The following is a 23288-nucleotide window of genomic DNA, read 5'->3' as shown; positions in this document are numbered from 1 at the left end:
GTATTCAAATTGTGCCTAAAGTATTGCATTTGCCTCTTTGTCAATTAATGAATTCACAAAATTCCCTTTCTTTTGCTTCTTTGGTCAAATATTGTATGTTTTTATTATTAATTATTGTGAATATATGGAGTTCTCCTGTACATTTCAACCCACAGTTCACAACTACCATTCACAACTCTATGTTTATTATGTTATTCGCTAAGTTGGTTGACTGACCGGTGACGGGCAAGGCGATGTACTTGCTGATGATAATGATTTCTCATTGTCGTCTGGTAGCTCTACACTGCTCATCCTCATATTACGAGCTGACAGCAGTCTCCGATTGTGGACTGGACTGGACGGAGCTGCAAGTTGAAAATTAATCAAAATGCGTCACAATTATTACAAATATAGGTTTATTGAATGCATATGTGGTTATGACAACTCCAGGGTCAAACATATGATTCATTAAAGCCTATGGTATAATGGTATTCAAGTTTAAAATCGACCTTTAGGTTCAAAACCCTTCTTGCTCGTCACAAAAACCAAATCACCTGACAAAACACCCTTTATAGAGTCAAAGCTAATTTTTTTGCTTAAATAGTAGTTCAATCAATTAGTTGAGTTATTTCAAACAAAATAAACTATAATTTGATTACATTTCAGCAGTTCAAACTAAAAACCAAAGTAAATGTAGAGGCAAATATTCAGACAAAAAACTAGTCCTTAAATATATAAAGGCAAAATTCTAATCCAAATTACTGAACCATTAAAATATGCATGAGGATCTAGAATATTGACATAAATGAGAATGGTGTAACTAATATAAAAATATGTTCAACTATGAAAACAATGATCCTTTTTGAAGATGGTCACGCTGAAGACTGCTCACTACTGCACCTACACATCAAAACATAAGTCACACAAACATAAAATTGAGTGGTACTCCAAACAACACAGTATGAAGTTGTGATAAATTGTTCTACATTTCAAAAACAAAACAGTACTAACATTGACTTAGGAATGAATAATGAATATCCTCATTTTACTAAATGGGGAACATAAGAAGAATGTTAAATTTATGATTTTTGTACAGTGAAGAACTATTTTGTGTCAGTGACAAATATTGTTTACTACTGTATTTGTTTGGGTTGAAATATTGATGATTTAATATTGTATATACTGTATAGTAATAGTTTTTAATGTTTTTAGTATTTTTTTAAAGCCTTGTTTATGAATAATAAATAAGTTAAGTGATAGCTGTAAATTTCTGGAGCTTAAAGTGTTTAAAAAAAGGTTGTATGACTGGCTGATCCAAAATCCTTTTTACAGCCTAGAAGAATTTTATAAAGAGCATTCTGTTAATTTTTAAATCAGTATTATAGTTATAAGCCTATCTGTTACAAATTGTATGTTATGTATTTTTTATTTATTTTGCATGTAAAATGACACTGTCTATTGCATGTATGTAATGCTGAAAGACAATAAATGATGATTCTGATTCTGATTCTGAATAGGTAGATTTTAAGTTCACACCCTTACTTCAGTTACTGGTATTGAAAAAAAAAAACTAATTTATACAATGGTTTTGATTTTGGTAGCTGTTAAATAAAGCATTCAACATCTATATCAATATTTAAACTTAAACATTTTACTATTGTGAAAGTGGTGTTTTTTTTTTTATTGTAAAATCTATATGATTTTGTTGGCAGCTATGGCAATGTTTGCAACCACTTCCATGTGAATTTAAAAAGTAGTCTGTACATTGTTGGAAACTAATAATGTTAAGTTCATCGTTTTTACACCGGCGAATCTAAAACTTCCTTTAAAAATCATTAACTGATGCTGAAGTTTTTGAAAATGACTACTAGTGGTTCTGAGTATTTTTAAGTTGGCAGTTTTTAGATATTACTAGAGGTTCAGTAATAACATGTTAAAATACAGGTGGATTAGAAAGGGTTTTCTAATTTTTCACTATCCATCACTATTCTGAAATAATATTTGATGAAAATATTGATTACCGGTAGGTGGGGTATCGTTTTACGACATTTTCAGTTTGAAACTATTTAGAGTTGTACTTTACTAGTAATATTTTTACTTTAATAAATATATAAAGCTATGAGTTCAATATTTCTTTATTGCAATTTAACAATTTTTATATGTGAAGATTTATACCACAAGATGGTCTAAAATTTAAAATCAATGATCAAAAAGTGTGAGGCTAAGGTTTACCTACTAAAACTATATAATGTGGAAACTAAGCACTCAGAATGTCTAGTTGATTGTGTTTGTATTCTAATTTAGTTTGTTTCGTACTTGACCAGCAATGACTGCTATGAACAAAGATGGGTCTGCGTCTGCGTCTTCCCATGCAGAAGCCATCTTGAGGATATGTGTCACTTTCAGCATCAAACAATGATACTGCACATCATACCAACAAGTAAGCATTAGGCTCTCATGTTGGTTAACTTGTTACCAATGTTAAAACATATGTTGATTAAAACACTTTTTTAATGACAATGTTTGATAACCTGGAAATCCAAAATTTGTTGATTAGATTAACAAAATTATTCACTGTAAACGATTTCCCTTTTGATGAAAATGTTCCAAAGAAAAACGCTGGAAAGCACAATAATAATTTAGCTTTCTTTGTTTTAATACTTATATCCAATTGTTTGTGTATTTTATAAAACACTGCCAACGGGGATGCAGAAATCAATTTTGGCAAAATGGAAAGTTGACCATTTAAAAGAAAATTCTGAAAAAATATTGTCTGTGTAGAAGTTTGTCTGCCTCTTTCTCCTCCTCAGACCCCAAAAAATGCTGAAATGCACAATTGTATCACACCATTTATGACAAAGTTGACATCTTTTGTTTGACAACATAAATGGGCATGAAAATCATTCACTCTGATCCTCTGATATACAACAATATTTAAGTATAGCAAAGAGCATGTTGATAGGTTGTCCCAATGTGCCGAATCCATGCAGATTCCTGGAAATTTGAAATTAAAATAAAACAATACTGTGTTAAAATTCAACAGTCAATCTTGGTTATAAGTTTATGCGATGAATCTTTTACAAAAATTGTCATAAAACAGACAAATAAAAGAAACTGTAACTTCCTAAAAAGTATTAAATGGTAAAACAACTTACAACTATCAAATATCAAATAACAAATGGATTGTTAAATCATAAACACTCACCTCAAAAATCATATTGGAGTTTTCACTGAAAAATTTTCCCTACAGAATTATAAAATTTACCTCCTGATTGTATACAAATAATTAGGTAAATACTAAACTTAATGATTATGTACATTATATGACTATCATGGTGAAAAAATGGCAAAATATACAAATGAGCATACTTTTGCTATTGTTCTTTTCTTTCCAAAAGTGAGTTAATTAAGAAGTTTATGTGCATTGTATAAAATGAGGAGTGTTTGGGTAGTGACTACTGTACAGCAAAAAACCACCTCAAGTGAGGACAAAAACTTTTAGTTTGAGAACATGTTTCTACCACTCCATCACTAACACATAAATGTACAATAAAAGTACAATGGTTATGATAAAAAATATCCTTAAAAAGCGGTGAGAGTTTACTGGATAGACATAAAAAAAATGTAAAATTCAAAATTAAATACATATAGATACACAAAGAAAAGAATTACTCCAAAAGTTGAAACTTGTTTAGCTTCTGGTCCACTTGAATAATAAACCCCTAAAACATCTATAATAGTGTAGAGGGGGGGGATAAGTTTTTTTTAGTTAAAGGGCCACTTATAAAATATGAATCAATAAAATAATTAAGGACATTTTTTTGTTAATGCTTTCATATTCCTTTGATATTGTATGTGTATGAGTTTGTGACGACTCTTCGAGACTGAAAGAGGTTCCTCTTTAAACAAACTTGGTATTCAGCTTGGAAATGAACCTTTTGGTTTGAAACTGTTTAATGAATAAACAGAGTATTAAAGGTGATTTTAAATATTCATTTCACAAACAATTGTTTCTTATCTGCTTCCCCAAGTGAGCTGGTTTAGTGCTATGTAGACAGGGTAGTGTTATGTAGATAGTTATGTTACATTGTAAGCGAGATGATGACGAGTGGCTGGAGGTCGGGCCCCCATTGGCCGATGCTGATGGTGGGGGGCCCCCGCGGCGCCTCTGTACCACCTCACTACTCTCGGGGGAGTCAAGAGACAGACTTTTCATGCGGAGATTCAACTTCTGCCTCCGTGGACTGTGAGGGGCTGTGGAACAATCACACTACTTACTACGCAAGCCACTCAAAACCGCCTTGCGTTTGCTGCAAGGTTGCGGAAAAGGATTATACTAGCATTTCAGTAATTGGTAGACATTTTGAAGTTGAACTAGCTAATTGCATTTCTTTGCATGTTATTGGACAAACTTCTACTACAGGGTTTTTAAAGGTTTTTTTCATATTTTGAACCTGTAAGTGGTAGGATACAATATAAGTTATGTCAATTTTTAAATCGGTGTAGAACGATTTTGCTAAACACTCTACCCTAGTTAGATGTGTTGTTTGTATGAAAAAATAGTACAAGAAGAAAAATTATTCTCTGATATTAATCATAGGAAACAGTTTCTGGAAAAGCTGTTTGCAAACTTATAAGATGAAATAAATATGCCTAATAAAGGTTTTAGGAAACAACAGTCTTAATGTAAAAAAAAACACATTTTTGAAAAATTTAATAAACCATTAAACTAGGCCTATGTAATTCAAAAGTGGGTTACAATATTACAAATAATTTTTAAGCTAACCAATTATACTTTTATAAATTTTACTAGGTTTTTTGTTTTATCTAAGTCATAACAATATACGTTGAAAATATGAATCAAAGGGCAAATGACGCAGCTTTATTCACAAATGAATCACATGTTTTTAGTTCTATAGTTTACAGATTTACTGGAGTGGGTAGGCAAAATAAAGCATTCTTTGAGCAAATACAACCAAGAGGCATACATGCAAGCACAAACGATTACACAAACTGGTTAACATACAAAATGATGAATTTCCAAGGTTCATAAAAAAATGCACTTCCAATTGCGCCAAAGCAAAAACTTTATCAACACCCGATAAAACCGTTTCAAAATCTACTTACGTAAAAATAATATCAAGTTGATTATAAACCTGCGATATATTCCTTATTTGGCCAGTATTATTTGTGCTGTTTTTCTTCTTCAAGACAAATCCAACGCTTCTTTTACCACTATCTGTTACAATGATGATGAACAGTTCAACATTCAATACAACTACATGTACTTCTGTGTTTAAAGTTCATTTTTGGCGATTGTAAAGTTGGATTGTTTGAAAGATTATTGTGAACACTTTCCAAGTATAGATAGAGAGATTTCATGTCATAATAAAATATGATACTATCTTCAGCTAAGAATAAGCTGAAAATATAACAAGATTAGTACCCGCCCAGCCAAACCTAAAAAATCCCAAAATAAATACCTCACAGAGAACTGCAGTTGTCAAAACAAGAAACAACCAATCCCAAAAGAAAATAACAATTATTGTAATGATTACCGGTGTGATATGCTATGGGCCCAAGATATGATTGTGCCCCTCCTCAACCAAACGCTTCTCTTTGGGGCAGATTCTCTTCCTTGCACCCCCAACAAACCTTAATCCTCTTGAGGAAGCTCCTAGGTCCGGGCCCACCGGGCCATTTTATTAAAACGGCCCTGAGGAGGGTAAATGAACAATGTACATATCTGTACCAAGAAACTAGCTCAAGCAAGATTCACCATAACGCTACCCTCATATTGAGCAGATGTGTCGATTATGTTACCTACCACCATTATTTGTACTATATAGTTCCTAGTTTTTTATAATGAATTTTTCCCTTGTTTAGACTATACTATCCAACTATATGTGTGGCTTTTCTCTTGTGTTCACCACCTTGGTTGAGTTGTGTTCTACAATTGTTATGCTTTTGGTACTTTCTTATGCTAGGGAATCATATTCCAGATCCCAAAACTCCACAAAAATCTTTTTTACCAACCGTAATGGAAAATGTGCACAGTAATCAATCAAATGACAATCCGACTCTTGTTGATGTGTAAGGCTAGACACCAATGTGACCTAGGGGAGTCTATTCTAGGGGCTCTACGCTAGTCTAGGGGTGACTACAGACCAGTCTGTATGATAGGAGAGTTCATTTGGGGCTCCGTTGGTGTCGTGGCACTGCTGTATGTCCCAGATATCGTCGAACCTATTGTAATTCTATGTTAGTAAACAACAATGGCACTTCACTACCTCATTTGGCCCAATTTACAGCATTGCCACATAAGGAAATGTTCACATAAAGAGCACTCTAAACTACTAACTTGCAGCATAGATAGTTATGGTAACAATGATATCATTCAACATTTTCATACTCTTCACTTTTAACAAACTATGAGTTTTAAAATGTGCCCTTAGATTCTTGGGTGTCTTAAAAAAAATAAGTTAAATTGTGTATGTTTCCATATCTAAGTAAATATAAGTAAAGGAATAAATTAACAAACTCAATAAAAAAACTGGCTTATTACCTTCAAATAAGTTTTCTTTTGCTAAGATTGACTACAATGTAATTCTCTTTCCACATATTGTTAAGCAGTCAAATATTTTCCAGACCAAACTAATAAAATACAAAATACATTAATTATTTTATAAAATAAAATAAAATCTATACCAGGATTATATTTTTTATACAACTAGGTATAACTTATTGAAAATTATTAAAAAATCTTAGAAAAATAAACAGTTGAACTATAAATTGTATCGTGATCAATATTGTATTCCTAAGCCGTTGACTTATTATACATATATAATCATTTCACACACTATTAAAAAATATCACTGTGTTAAAGCAAATGGTAATTATAATTTGTATTAAGGTTAAGAAAGTAGACAACATATTCAGGAGGATATTAAAAGGATGTGTCAAAGGATCTCAGTTTAAACATAGGAAGCATGATTCAGTACCTAATTGAGAATATCTCAAAATTGGTTACCAATTAATTCATGGTAGCAAAAATGATATACCCTAACTCAACCACTATTAGGATCTAGTGAATCTTGATATACTTAACAAATTTGGCACTACACACTAATTTGTAAAAAGCTTTTTATTAATCATGACTTAAAGGCACATTAACATGCAAGCTTACATGCATTACAAAGGTTAACTAAATGATGTAAATATATTTTTGAAAAAGGTTTTAGTCATAACCAATCCTTAATTATTCTGCAAACAAAATATTAAAAAGAGATAAACATAGGTTATTTTTGTATCTTTCTTCTTTTTAATCATTTATGTAGTGCAATTATAATTATAGAATTTAGTCGTAGTTAGATATTAATTTCATTAAACTCGTTCTTTTAAACCAATAATTTACCAGATGGATTTTTACTTTTGTTAGGCTCAATTTTGATTTTCATACATGTGTATGCGATTCAAAATCAATCGAAATTATCATCTCCTAGATCAATTTTATATTAATTTCTTTTGAAATTTTTACTGCATAATCCATTAAAAAAATCACCATAAAAATCACCTAGTTAAAAATAAATCAGGCATGTAGAAATAGCATTATACCATTAAAACAGCATTTAGCTTTCAAGAAAAAGGCGTTTAGAACACAACTGTATAGATCTAACTTCGTCAACTGCTATGTCACATACAGGATATTGAAGCATGCAAAATAGATAAAAGGCAAATATTCCTGTTGCAGCAAACCTTAAAATCTAATTTACACCAACATTTATAACCATAAGCTCAATTAGTAATTAGGTTGACCGCTTTGAGAAATCACAACGGTGTGTTTATTTATTTATTTAATGGACGATAAAATATAAGTTGCCAATGTTTGGAAATGCACACAAACATGTACATTATATGTATGAATTAGAAATTTAGACAACGTACTGCATTTAGCATTTTAACTATCTCGGTAAAAATAAAATCACAGAAATAGTGCTAGAGTAGAAACTTGTTGTTCTCTTTAAGCTGAAATCAATATTAGTTGTTAATACCGATTTCAAATTATATCTTATCTACCTTCCCTTAAAATAGTTTTGAGTTTATTATATAATATATAGCTGATGTGTTGTTTATATTAGTGCTGATAACATGCTATAGCGAGAAATGTATATTACTCCAAGGTAAAGTAAAACAGAAATTTAAAAAAATCAAAGATAATGTAACTTTTAGTCCATTGCGTGATTTGTCAATTACAGTACGTCTATTCACATACGCCTATTAAGTTATTCGCGAAGTAGTGAATTCTTAGTTTATTTGAAGAGGTAGTAAACAAAAATAAGATCTATCGGCGAGCTTTAAGTTATCTACTCGTAAAATGTATTTGAAGGAAAAATCAAATTGAAAATCACAACATCAAAGTACAAATTGTTAACAATTGTTTAGTCACACTGTCAAATATAAAACGAGTAATGAAAATGGACGGAAATACACATTGTTAAAAAGGGGATAGCAAAGCGAAAAATAAAAATTACCTGGTTTCAGTAAACAGATTAAAAACAGCTAAAATGTTTAGGATAAACAATTTTCATATCAAATTTTAAATTCCCTAGCCGTTATAATTTTTTAAGTACGGTGGAAGAATGCATAAAAATGGAATATTTTACTTCCTTTTATAAAACATCGGAATGTAAAAAAAAAACTCTTAAAACTCCCTTATTATGTTATCAACCTATCAACAAAATTTGCTGCTCCTAATATATTCAGATATGAAATACTAAAATACCATTCAATTACATTAAAAAACTAATAAATAGTATAAAGAGTGTGTATAAATTGTTATTGATGATTCTTAATAAAGCAATTCTCCAAATCAATATGGTTGATCTTTGGTCCAACAATTGTTTAGGCCTACTTTAAACATTGTCAAACAAATTAGGCTACTTTAAATAATACGAGGAAATACGAGGGACCTCCTTGTGAAATAAAAATGCATTTTATCAAAACAAAATTATACTGTTATTTAACAATAACTAATATAAACTTAGTTGTATTATAGTACATATACATTTTGCAAACATTTAGTACGATTTTCAGTTCATGTATATGTTTTTATTTTCAATTTAGAAGGTGGAATAAATTAAGTTTAATCGTCTTAAAAACTAGTTCTGTAGCTAGACCAGTTTAAGTAATGGATTTTGAGTAACAAACAGTTTTTTTTAATATATATTTAGAATTGTAAAACAACGTACAACACAATATTTAAATACACGGTATTGTATTATAGTCTTTAAAATGAATTATTGTTACAATGAACATAATTTGTTTGATGAAACAGTTTATTCCGAAAAAATAAGGTTAAACTCAAGTAGAATGTACTCGTATATAAATAACCGGGAAAACAATATACATGATAATTTTCACTCGATAATGTTTTGGCGATTGATACAAGTTATTAAATACTTTATTTCATTGATAAAACAACTTAATGCAGGTTTTTGACAAAATCTTTGTGTGGAACAAAGTAAAAAAAGTAATCGCCGAAAATACATTTTTATAAAGAGGGTAAAAACGATTTAACTCCCCGTCTAAAAGAAGATCATACTTATACATCTTTAAAATACAATAGCATACATAACGGAAGGCATTTCGGAATTTTACTAAATTAATAATACAAAGTAGGAATATGAAGATACTGAGCAATTGGGAATGCACTCTAGAAAATCTCCAACATAGCGGGCGAGACTAGAAACCATCTATATGAAAACCAAATGGAGCATATCATTTTTCAAAACAAAATTAACCGTTTAAAATACGTATGTAGAGCTTAAAAAGAAAATCTGTAAAGAACTTACAAATCGATGCAGCATAATCTTTAACTGTTGATAAATACATATTTTAAAGAAGAGTAATTTTCTGCAGGTACTTATAAAACAACGTCTAGCAAATTCTTAGGCCAACCTTCCAACATTTATCATATAAATTTATTAAAATAAAAAAAATATTCCATGGCACATAAGGAAATATGTATACAAAAATCTATATACAGCGTATGCCCTTAAGAATAACACAGTAGCAGTTGTAGTATCATACAATGTTTCAATGAGAGCTTCAAAATGAAAAAAAAGATTTTTGAACAAAACCGGTAGCTCTCTTCATCTTAGATTCAATCCCATGATTTAAAAATCCTAATTGTAATTTTTTATATTATTTTACATATGATATAATTGTTTATACGAAAAAGCAACCGGCAAAAATAACACAATTATCATCGTGTACAATATATTACATATATCATCGATTTTTGTTTGAGCCTTTTTTGGAGTTGGATGGTGAGGGCATCCCGTCGAGGTTCCCGTTTTCTTGACTTCCTCCAAGAACCAAGGGTTGACCAAAGGGGCGGGTCCCAGGAGCGTACTGGGGAGGTTCTGGAAACCATTATCGGGAGAAAACTTAGAAACTTATCGGAGAAACAAATGTAAAGAAACAAAATCAAAACAATAAAACTCCCTCACACATATGTATCTTTAAAACCCGGACCTGTTAATTTCTTGTTATAATTTGAAAATAAAATCTTTTAAGATTTTAGCTGATTCTGCAATGATACAAAATAAATGGTCTAAATGATTTTTAAAAGTAAATTAAGTTACTTTAAATAAAATCGAAAGTCTTGCTTGATAGTTTTTTAATGATTTTTGCTCCCTCCATATAAATTTAGCGCAACCATTACTGGTAAATTTATTGGTATTTGCTTGAATTAGAATATGTTTTTTAAAATTATGTAACATGGTAAATTATTTTGTATCAATTAGTATGTGCTATCTTGGAATTTGTTGTCTTGAGCAAAAATCGCATTGGTATTAACAAAATTGAAAGCTAGTTGCTTTTTACAACACATTACTTTATAACATTGATGACATTATTGCTTTATAACATAAAAATAATGTTGATATATTGTATTGGAGTGTAAAAAATAATATTATTGACACCTACTCTTAATTTGTTTGATCAACCATGTTTAGCATTTTATATTTTATAAAGCAGTATTGACCTAGCCGTCATTTTTTGTAACTCCCACAATTTTTGCTGCGAGACTACAAAAACCCAAAGAACATAAAATAGAAAAAAATACAATAATTTTGGATATGTCAAAAAAGCAAATTTAATTTTATCTCCGAGGTTTAAATAATGTAGTGCATCAATGTAATACTCTAATTTAATATAACATCCTGAGTTAAAATAATGTTGCTTTAAATAGGTGAAAAGTGAGTATATTTTCGATTTGATGAACGCATCATACAACATTCGACATAAAATAAGAATAAAATAACAGTTTATGTCATTAGCACTTGTTAAATAGTTAAATCATTTTCGTAAAAGGATCAAATCCGTAATTTTTTTTAATGCTATATAATGTTTTACCGGAAATTGAATTAACTGTAGTATTCAGTACATGGTCTAAGTGAATTAAAGAAATATGAGTATAACTAATCCCAACATGCCTCTCTCTATTTTATTAATTATTCGCTCATTTTAAGCGTAATATTTTTTAATACAGTATTCAATTTGACAAATTAATTTAGAAAATTCTCCTTCGAACTTCTTAACAACAATAACTAAATACAAAAATCAACTTTACAGCTACATTAAATTTAGTTGATACATTTTTAAACTATTGTAATTTCTTATACATAAAATACAATCTAACATGTATAATGTACAAACAAACATATAAAAGCAACAACACATAATTTCTGTCATAACAGAACACAGAGCAAACGGGTAGAGTGAGAGTTTAGTTGTGACAACGTTTGAAAACAATATCATGAGAGAAGAAATGTTAGGTATTAATATTGGAAATCATTAGATGGTATGAAGGGCATACTGATCCTTAAGTTGTTAATTAATTAAAGTCAGGTCAGAAAACAAAGAATAGAGATGTGTGGTTTGCATTCGCATTCTTTCAAGTTTGAAGTCTACTATGCAATTCCTCAATGTTTGAAGAAATCAGTTTACCAGCGTTACTAATAAAGCAAATAATTAGTTTTTGTTTGAAATATCAATCAAATATGATTTTTGCACAAAACAAAAGCAAGGAGGTATTAGACTTGCAACTATTATAGGCGTGTTGGCCTTGGCGCCCCGCTATTTCTGTAAATTAACTAACTATAAAAAGGGGAAAAGTATTTTTTCACTATGATATTATCTTTAGTCAATATATCTTTAGTCCCTAAATTGTTGCACCGTTTGGTCAAATCTACACTGCCTGACGGTAATTGTCTTGATTATGTTGATTAGTGAGATATATTACGTTTTTATATTTAAAAGCAAATGTTATTTTACAATTATTAAATGTTATTTTTTGGCAGTGAAAAATTAAAATAAAACAACCTATCCTATATATATTTGTAACTCTTTATTTTTCAATATATGACATAATTTTGCAAAAGGGAGTAAGAAGCTACAAAACCGTAACACAGAAACAATCAAATGATAACAATAATTTTAAATTGGTTTGTTCATTGTAACTAAATTTTGCTTTTAAAATTTTTATTTAATAGTAAACACAAAATAAATGAATACAAGGAGGTTTTTGAAATTAAATGTCTGAGAAACTTTTGAACTAGTAAAACATTGAATGTAGAGATTATTATATCATGAGCAGTTTATTTTAGAACCCCAAATGCAAAGAACCGTTTGATTCAAACTTCGTGCTGAATATAGATAAATATTTGTTTATACCTTACAATTCATACTGAAACAGTAAAAAATATCGATTCCAAACTCAAACCAGCTGAAAGACTGCTTCAGCATCTAGAGCATGAAATCGACATCTCTACCCCGTTGTACTGTAAGGTAGGAACAAACTTCCAACAATGTGTTGAAGTGAATGTTCGTCGATGTACGCTGTTAATCTAAATTCTCACTGGCAAGCAAACCACTCTCAGATTTGACATTCAGGTGTATAGTACAGTGTTTCTAGCAAGGGTGGATCCACCAAAGGGGAGGTAAATGCCTACTTTCGGGGAGTGAGATAGAGCGGCCGTGGGATGACCTATTGCCAAACACGGAAAAACTGCGAACTCCTCCAAACAACCGTCGTTTTCGACCTGCTTCGTTGGTTGGCTGAAGTGGCATCGGCACCCCATAATCTAGGAACCATGGACTACATGTTACATCCGAACCATTGCTTAAGAATACACTCTAGATTTGTAGTATTCCGATACAATTTTTACTGCAAAGTTTATATGTAAATTGACATATTTCACTCATATTTTTGAAATTGTTGTTGAGTGATTCGTCTTAAGATACCAAAGATGTAATGTTTCAAATAGTGAAAATAGTTATTCTTGACTCTAATACAGGTCTACTTATGATGTACTACAAAGGTAGACATCTTATTTTGAGCTTATTACTACACAAATTACCATAGTTGAATGCCTATTATCATTGACTAATGGATTAATTGGCAAAGCTATTGTTCATAGCAAATTAAAAACAAACATAGTGCATTTAATTAGAGTTTATCTTAAACAAAATAAATGGGTTATTTTTATGTAGTGTTGCATGAGTAACATATACAATATCTTGACTCACGATTGACTTTTTTATACGAATGAGTATACCATTTTACACTTCAGTTTGTAAACTTATAATTAAAAAATCACCTAATATTTCTAAACTTTCCTATTTGTTTATAAACGTTATGCTGTTGAGGTATTTACACTGTTCATGTGTTAGTAATCTCGTTTTATAAATGAGAAAATGAATCAAATACAGGAAACAATATTTCTGAGAGTTAGTTATATAACCGTTTGAGAAATAATGTATTTACAGTAAAACTTAAAATATAAAAAGTGTTTATATAGTGTATTTCTGTTCTATATTAATAAAGTGTTGTTGAAGATGAAACCAAAGCACACAATATAGTACATGATGACAAACATTACTGCTTTCTACAGACGTATTTACATTAGTAAATGTTAGTTGAAAAGATTCATTCTGAAGACCACATAGAGGTAAAATAATTTATCACAACAGTTTACTAAATATAAAATAAAATCTGTACATGTTAATTTGGTTAAAAACTATCATAATTGAAAGTGATAGACATTTATTTTATGAGACATTAGACTAATAATTGAATTGAAATCAATTAAATTTGCAAGATGGTGTCTTTTGGTTTATGAACAAAAAACTCCTTAACTGTTAACAGTTAACGGATTATATAATACACAATCAAATGCTTTAAATCAATTATGAGAAGATCCTATTAGTCTTTTGTAATTAAAATAATTTAATTTCTCTACTTACTAAACTTAGACCTACTCATTTTAACAATCTAAATTGTATTTGTAAACTATATAACTGTAACTGTATTAGAATAGTGATCTCATGTATTAAATGTATCGATTAGTACTAAAACTGTAACTGGTTCAGAAAATGAAATAAAATAAAAGTACTACATAAATGAAGGAAATGATATAAGGGTTATAGGGAGTGTGACTAATTTGAGGAAGTTTTAAAATATTTAATAAGAAATTAAGATTTCTAAAGCTATTAAAGAAACAGCCACGTTACACACAAGTTATCCCTAAACCGTTATGGTGTATATAGTTGTTTCGTAGTACTCTTTTGCCTGTGTGATGACCTACATCATTCGTCTGATTGCACCTTTATAATTTTCTTTATTATTTCTTGCTTACTTATTCTCAAAACAAAAGGTTTTTTACATTTAATAAATTTGTAAGATAGATCCAAAACAGCATTTATCTTATTTTGTTACCACACCAGAACAGCACTTACCGAGGTATTCAACTATTTGATCCATTCACTAAGTGTTTGTGTTTGTACATTTCAATAGTTTAGACAACAGGATAGTTAATGTAGGAAAATATAAGGTGTAAAACTATAACAAATATATTTTGGTAAACATTATTAATACAATTTGTTTGGTAAAGCTTTGTGTAAGATGTTTTACAGCTGATGACCTCAAATTTACTATAATTGACTTTTTTTAAACCTAGAGATAAAGAACCTCCGTAATGCATGTACTGTATTAGAAACTACTGCTTTCGCTGCTGAATGACGATATATATATATATATATATATATATATATATATATATATATCGTTGTAGTATATGTTATAGTAGATAGAATTAAAAAAATATATATACATATATATATATATATATATATATATATATATATATATATATATATATTAATTCTATCTACTTTAGGGTTGTTAAAATATATGCTGCACTTGCACTTAATATGTTTAAGGCAGATTTAAGTGTAGGTGATATATCTACTGGTATATAACTATAGGTAGAGTGAATTCAAAACATGAATACAAGATTTGTTTACATTTTACATACTACTTTATCTAACATATTAATAAACTAATATTGTTACATAAAAGCATAATTAATCAGTGCGGTTGTTTAGTTTAATACATGTAAATACATTGTATTGTTTTGCACAGTTTTGAGTTCACTCAAACCATATCACATACATGGAATGTGTGATTGTGGTTGATGTTCTATTTTGTTGAAGGTGTTATCTATAGTCTACTCTACACATTTATGTACCTGAATATCTTAAATAGTGTCTCACTGAAAAAAACAAATTCAAATAAATATTTTTGTACCATTAAACTGTTTAAACCACATAATTATCATTATAATTTCACATAGAAAAGTATACAAAAACTATCGTAGATTCTTTCTCATAAATTAACTTCAAAGAAAATACACAGTTTTTATTATTTTTACTTTTAATAACAAAAAATAGCGAATGAAGGTAATCAGTTCAAGGTACATCTGTTTCGTAGAATGATTAAGCTAAACACATGTTTAAATAGTCGTTGGTGCCCAAAAGCTTTAGGTAATTAGGCATCAAGTAAATCCAGATCAAGAAATAGCGTTAAGTTATCTGAAATTGTAAATATATCAGTCGATATTACAACAAACCGCAAATCCGCAAAACGGGGTTGGTCCCAGTTTCACCGCTAAATATTTATAAGCCTCCTTTATTTGGTATTGTATCGACTCATCCCTTGTTTTTGATTGATACTTCCCACAAGCCTGGAACCAATTTTGTAAGGCGAGATTAAGATTTTAAAAGCCCCAACCTCATAAGCGAATAACAAAAGTGCAAAATGTTCATCTAGAAGGGTGATAAATGAAATTAACTCTTAAAAATACGTAAACAATTTGGATTTCGTTAATCTTGTGCACAGAATCCTATCTATAGCTATGTACTTTCATATATCTACAGTTATGTAACTTTTGTCATAAAAATCTAAGTTTACACACCAGAATATTAAATAAGACGTAAATTTGTAAACTGTTCCATATGGATTTTAACGAGTTTTCAAGAATCGTAAAATTAATGAATACACGCCTAGTTGAAAACAAAACCTACATTTCACATTTTTATTCGCTTTTTACATTGACGATTGTTGCATTCGGTGAAGAGGTCTCCCAAGAACTAAAAATAAGAACTAAGTGTAAAAGGATGTTAAACGATGCACTAGGAGCGCTAGTTCTAAGCTAGAGCAACGTCAATGGCTGTCATTTTTGGAGCTAATAGAATTTGATTAGAGCTGATAGTTTAGAATTTGAGCTAGTATTTGTAAAATAACATATGGAGTGGGTCGAAGGGAATTTGATTATACAGGGATGGCTATCAGATAAAAGTGCGATTTGGCTGCATATTTGCGAAATTTATAGAATATCAAAATTATTACAGTCGTGATTATGAAATGCGGCAGTCTAATTAAAAAAAATTATAATCGTTAAAGTATTTTAGAATTTAGTAAAAATTATAAGTGTTAAAAAACCTTCAATTGGCCCTTTTCTGTCCTTTTATGTTAATATGAGAACTACAGAAATTTGTTTTATCCTACCCGAATTTTTCGCCTGTAAACTCCATTGAATATAACTTGCTTGTCGCTAAAATGAAGATAATATCGATAGTTGTTTTTGTGTATATTTTTTTGTAAAGAATATATTAATGAGACAATTTAGTAGTTGGTTATTGGTTTAATTTATGAGAAAACCTACCCCCTTGATAACTATATATTGTAGGTATAAGAAAGTAACAGATGAAGCCACTAGAAAAACAAAAGTTTTCAGAAATTCTTATAATTTAACTAAACAACCGAGAGAAATCATACTCTGAAATTATATACAACACGTAAACTGTATAGGTAAAACAGTAAAAATAACAGTATAGGTTAAATATTACGACTTGTTTAAAGTGAGAGTATCCTGTCTTGAAATTGATAATAACTTTTATTTAAATAATGTCTTGTGCATGGAAATACAATTATATAATACATGGCCATAAACATTTAAATTTGTTTACCGTCCCAAGTAATAACTGTACCAAACAAGTTTTTAATATAAATAAAACTAATAGTTACAACGATAACAACCCATGTAAAAAACTAGCAATGTGGCATTTTTATTAGTCTCAAGGGACCGAATAATTACAATTGCAATCTTTGACAAGTCATTCAAACAGCACCTTTTATTCAATATTTAGAGGGCCCACCTATCTTTACATTTTACTTGATATTTGTTCAAAAATGCTGCAAAATTAGACATTCGCATAATGTATATGTTTTATTTCCACGAATATGTCCTATTCCTGTGTACAGTTTTGCCTGGACCTAAATCGTAAAAAAATTCGCAACTAATTGATTTCTTAATTAAGCATTTTAAAGAATACAAATAAATTAAAAACAAAACTACTGTATAACAATAATAGAAATGTACTTATGAAAAATATATATCATATTAATAGGGAAGCTCATCTCTAAAATCTAAAGCTCAACCAACCTAATATTATTAATGTATAATAATTTTTTACTATAAAGAATCATTTATGCGATTGAAAAGAGTAAAATAAAAAAAATACAAAATTTAAGTACCTTAAAAACAGTTTTCGCAGATTAAGTCTAATTACTTGTAAATCAATGTAACATAACATAATAATAACATGTTGTATTCTCATTACATACATGTTATTAACTCACGATAAAATATTTAACTCTAGATAGTTTGAGTTCTAGTCTATATCATGTTTTTATAACAGGAAACATGTTAGTAACAACAAATGCTGTCCAGAGAACATTCTTAAAACAGTATGAAGTAAATATAAAAATGAAATTGTAAAATAAATCACATTCACATATAAATAGTCCAAGCGGACTCGCAGGCATGAATCGCACACAAGTGAACTGTACAACATTGAGAACAGTCAAATGTCCCATGCTAGAAATAAAAACACGTAGTTATGAAGTATGAAAAACAACAAGTCATGACCTGGAAAAGTAGAAATTCAGCAACCTGTAAAGAAAACATGCATATAAAGCGAGTGAGTTGCAAGCCACGATGCATAACCTGGAACACAATACATTCTGGCACACCTGTGCTGCAAAAAAACAGTTCGAATGAAAATAAAACACTCAAAAGTCAGATTGAGCATTTATTCAGCAGTAAATGAAACAGGATAAGCATAGAGTAAGGTGAAGTATTTTCAATATAGTTTGAATGTCACATATTGTTTTACAAAGCTACTATTTTGGTGACTGCTGTACAAATGTCACTGTGATAATACCAGGTATAAAAAGATTTTGTACAGCACCAATTTCTTTTTTCAGCATGAACATCCTTTACATTTAGGTCAAAGTTAGTGTGTCAAATGTAAATGTATTTCCAAACAACTAGTATTTCCAAACAGAGGAAACATTCCAAAAGTTATGATAGCTTTTTATGCTGTACATTATTTTCGTTTAAACTGATAAGATGTTAAGCCCTTTTATGCTTTATCTCATAAATATTTACATACACATGCTAGATTCTAATTGTTTTCGTGATGTTTGAAAATGATTTTATTTTACTTATTGAGGATACCTTATATATCCTGCTATAAAAATGTTAATTTAAAGTTTTCAAATATTTGGAATTTTCCTACATATTTTGTTTGAAGCCAACCAGAATTGTTAATTAATGTAAGTACTAAAAGTACCATGAATAAATAACATTTTACCATTACAGTAGTAGTAAAGTTCAATTCTCAACTGCCAAAAATTTTGAAATTACAATATAAGTCATAATTAATTGCAAAATTCATAAATAACAGTTGTTCTTACTTTCACGTTAATATTTGTCATCTCCCTCTGCTTCAAAAATTCACTGTACTTTTAACAAACAATAATTTGTCACGAAATGTGACTAATTATATGACCACAGATACTTTTCTAGTAAAAAAGGTTCGGTTACGTTTTACTAATAATTTTCTCTGGTTTATTTCAGCATAATACAAGAAAGTACAGATTTTGCTAAGTTAATATTTCACACCAATTGTATTGCTGTTCCATATAACAAATACTCCCTACAAAATGTTAATTTTAAATGTGTGTGATCAGGTAAATTTGTGGATGTGTAGAGATTTGTAAAGTACATTACGATTGGCCAACCTAGGCTGGACGCTTTACTGGAGTGTAAATAGTTTACTAAATTATCGTAGAGTTTAATCAAACAGGTGTGGCATGTTAGTGTTAAATTGTGTGCGATCAGATAAAATTAGTGGATGTGCAGAGATTTGTAAAGTACAGTATGATTGGCAGACCTGAGCTGGAAGCGTGGGGGGTGGGCCCCACAGTGAGGGTGGAGGCGCCCCGTAGCATGAGCGGGGGCCCCTGTTGGACCCGCCGGGCGGGGGGGTTACGAGTCGAAGATATCTCCGTAGCTTGTTTGAGCACCTGGTACACTGCGTCCACCTCGCCGGGAGATGCTTGTTCTGAAGAAGCTGGCAGGCGCACACACACACAAACACATGCGATAACTTACAAACCTTACAAGCTGAACATAAGAGGATCCTCACCAAGTTTGGTTGGATACGAAATTACATTAAAACATTGTCGCAATAGCAATATGAATAATGTTTAATGGGGATGAAGGGTGATTGTCAAAATTACATAGTTGTAATTCTTCACATACGTCTATGAATTTGGAATTCCATAGACTCATTTGGACTGAAAATTTCTTCAGCCTTATAAAAAAGTAAACTTGTAACAAATATATCTATAATTATTTGAAATTTTTTATGTTAAACCTTTTGAACACAAATAAAAATTGAACCTTGTGCTCCAACTATGAAAACAGCTCAATTTGTAAACTATTTTCTGGATGAGTTCCCCAATCAAAAGTTTCTCCTGTGTATTTATACAGGGCTTTTAGACCCAAGAAAAAAATATGGTATTAAAATGAAGCGTTTTTTTGATCTCTAGTTCCAAAATGTAGAAATTGAGTTTGCTTGAAAATCAAAATGATAGAAAATAGAATTTTTTGTCATTCTTCTAGCTTTGCCATAATTCTAAGAGCGTTTGTATTAAATATGTCTAAACATCTTATCAAAAGTAAGGAAATTTTTTACTATTGATAAAAAAATCACCTATACTCAAGCTACGGTAAAATTCCATAATTTTCCCAATTATATCCTTTGTTTTACCTCGACAAAAATAAATTACACTATCAAATACCATATAATATAAAAACCTAGGAACCTGGGGATCAAAAGTCAAAATCGGACAAAACACATTTAGACAAATCAAATGGTTAGTGTTTGAATGTGTTGGGACCACCAACAAAGCACATCCTCTTATGTTGATGTGATGATGAAATGAGATGTTATTTACATTATTTGATGATGTGATGTCAAACAAACACGGCAGACAACAAACAAAGTGTGACAAGCCTCACACGTTAGTGACAGACCACAACAACCAGCAAACAGGGACATCTGGGTATTGCAGATTCGACAGATGTTTGCGATAGACAAACTAGAAGTTGGGATTTAAGTTCATTTATGATTTCATTTCATTTTATGAAGTTCATTTATGGCTGTAGTGTTGGTTGAAAAGAAGGGCGAGTGACCGTGGTTTTTTGATAGCAACGGGAGGTTTTTGTATTCATAAATTCATCCGTTGTTCCAATATGTAATTGACTTGTGAGGAGTTATTATTTATAAAGTTTATTCCTTACCACTCTTTAATTATTGTATTTCACTTTTCATTTTGTTTGAGATTCATGTTCGCGGATGGCTATCAGTTATACAACAATGATTGAATGATAAATTGGAAAATACATTTAATCACATAAGGAATACTCCTTAGGTATTTATATCAACATGGCTATTGAACAACAGATGAATTACAACCCTCCCCCCCGATACCTACAAACAACTGCTACTTTCCATTCTCTTCTACCAACAGTTCTGCCACTAGGTTAATAAAAAAAATATGTGCTAAACCCATTATATTTTAATTTAATTACGTAGGTATATATTGTGTAGCTTATTAATAAGTATTGCATGAAAATAACATGAACATTGTATAAGTTTGCCATAGGCTGTCACATACGAGTTACCAATTAAATTCTATTTTATTAGACATGTTAAGAAGATTTATTGAGGTATCATAGGTATCAACATTTATGATGGCAATAGAAACAGCAAATCTTAAAAGTTGAGTTTCTTTTTTGATCCTTACAACTTAAAATTCTTTGGTACATTATCTTTTAATTTTGTATGTTTAAATTCTTTATTTACAGTTTTGCCTCTTTAAGAATACTTGTACCAGAAAATATTATTGTGCTTGACACAGTTTGCAAAGATCTGTTTTTTATTTCTGGAATAACTAAAATAATATTGTTAGGTATCATACTAATATTCTATACTTGACTATTCTTACTACCTTTTTTCTATAATTAACGATTGAGAGATTTTATAAAGAAATATTTTCCATTACTTTATCTGTACGTTCGAACATAACATATCAATCATTACAGCTTCGATTAATCCATATGTGTAAATTATTTTCTACTGAGCTGGGTGTATTGGATAAATTCTCTAATAGAGTGTTAATTTTAAACAACAAAAACTGTTTGTTTGCTATGGTAGATAATTTTCTACCATAGCAGACAAACTGTTTTTGTTCATATAAAGACTTATACATTTAAAGACCTAGGTCAGGTGTTTTTACCACTTTCAACGTGGTTGACAAATTTGTGTGAGTGTAGCCATGTCCATGTAAACGACTACATTACCTCAACATCTATAAACTTATTTTTTTGTCGCTTTTACAATTCTTTTGCCAATGGATTTGATTATATTTTCTATCTACCTTATGAATGATATTATGAGAAACTACTAAAACTTAACTTTAAATACATCATAATGAACACTATTACTATTATGAGTTAAACTAAAAGATCTCAGACACTTTTTTTTATCGACAGATAGGGATTTTGATAAAATATCAAGGAATCTAGCATGTTTGACTATAAACACAAACATGTTATTTTAGCTCACAGTTTCCCTAAGAGTTGCAGATTAATGTTTGCAGTTCCATCTCCTGTTACTTTCTTATACTGATTCTATCAACTATACAATCTTTGAACTGTTACAAGTTTTAGTTACTATCAATTAATAATTAATACTCTTAGTTTTGTAGATTGTATTTATTCAACCCCCATGTAATCAACTAAGTATTAGTTGGATTGTTTGTAGCTTGTTTGCATGCTAAGAGCCCAGGAACCATGTAAGAGAAGCGTAGTGTTAAGAAGCGTCGGATGCACTCTTGTCTTGTATCGTGCAACTCTGTTATGTGTTACGGGTTATGCTTTACTAAATAATTCGCTGCGATCTAGAAACGCTTGGCTGGTTATCTGATTGATTTTCACAATTCATGAGTTTAAGTGGAATGAGAGTTTTTTTAACGTTTCAACATTTTCATGTGGGTGAAAATTGTCTACCTCTGTTCCCTTCTACTTAAATGCAAAAGTAGTAATGTTCTTTGGTGACGTGTGATCTTTAGCCCTTACTCTGTATTTCGGGAAAACACTACTTTTAATAAACTTAAATCTGTGTAAGTTCCAATTTTTAGGGTTTCTTTAATTACAATAAAAAATCCGTATGGTTAGATTCAGTGCGTAAACACCATTCTAAAAAAGATTCAACACGATGTTTTATCCTTTTTATTTAACCTATCCTAGCTACATTGATAGTTATAGTTTAATCGATATAATTTTCAGTAAACAATTAAAAACATTACCACTGCATAAAAGCTTGAAATTGGCCACAATTAAACCATGAACAACTGGACTAAATGACGATTAAGGAGTATAATGAGCATTGTACTACACAGATCGGAGAATAGTGATAACCAATCAGTTAGCTTCTTCTATCCACATGTAAGACACACATTGGCCGACTGACATTCTAGCTTGGACGAG

The 23288-nt window shown here is 30.2% G+C and overlaps 1 protein-coding gene across 11 annotated transcripts in view; it reads right to left on the bottom strand.

Annotated features, from left to right (window-relative positions):
• The window catches only part of LOC128994676 (uncharacterized), a 277042-nt gene that overhangs the window by 10644 nt on the left and 243110 nt on the right, over positions 1 to 23288 (bottom strand). For 3 of the 11 annotated variants that reach the window (XM_054419382.1, XM_054419386.1, XM_054419384.1), the window contains 5 exons: positions 19624 to 19803; positions 15573 to 15596; positions 6148 to 6225; positions 4066 to 4233; positions 217 to 344 (listed from right to left, as the gene is read on the bottom strand). In XM_054419382.1, coding sequence (XP_054275357.1) covers positions 217 to 344; positions 4066 to 4233; positions 6148 to 6225; positions 15573 to 15596; positions 19624 to 19803 — 578 coding nt within the window. Of the gene's footprint in view, positions 1 to 216; positions 345 to 2295; positions 2401 to 4065; positions 4234 to 6147; positions 6226 to 8842; positions 10404 to 12995; positions 13128 to 15572; positions 15597 to 19623; positions 19804 to 23288 lie in introns of those variants that run through there. The other 8 variants (XM_054419383.1, XM_054419388.1, XM_054419392.1 and 5 more) reach the window with 8 other exon arrangements.

The sequence above is a fragment of the Macrosteles quadrilineatus genome, unplaced genomic scaffold, assembly GCF_028750875.1.
Source record: "Macrosteles quadrilineatus isolate MER2022 unplaced genomic scaffold, UCM_ALF_1.0 Scaffold_5__1_contigs__length_97177068, whole genome shotgun sequence".
In the NCBI taxonomy this organism is placed as follows: Eukaryota; Metazoa; Arthropoda; class Insecta; order Hemiptera; family Cicadellidae; genus Macrosteles; species Macrosteles quadrilineatus.
This window is presented reverse-complemented; position numbering and strand designations above follow the sequence as displayed.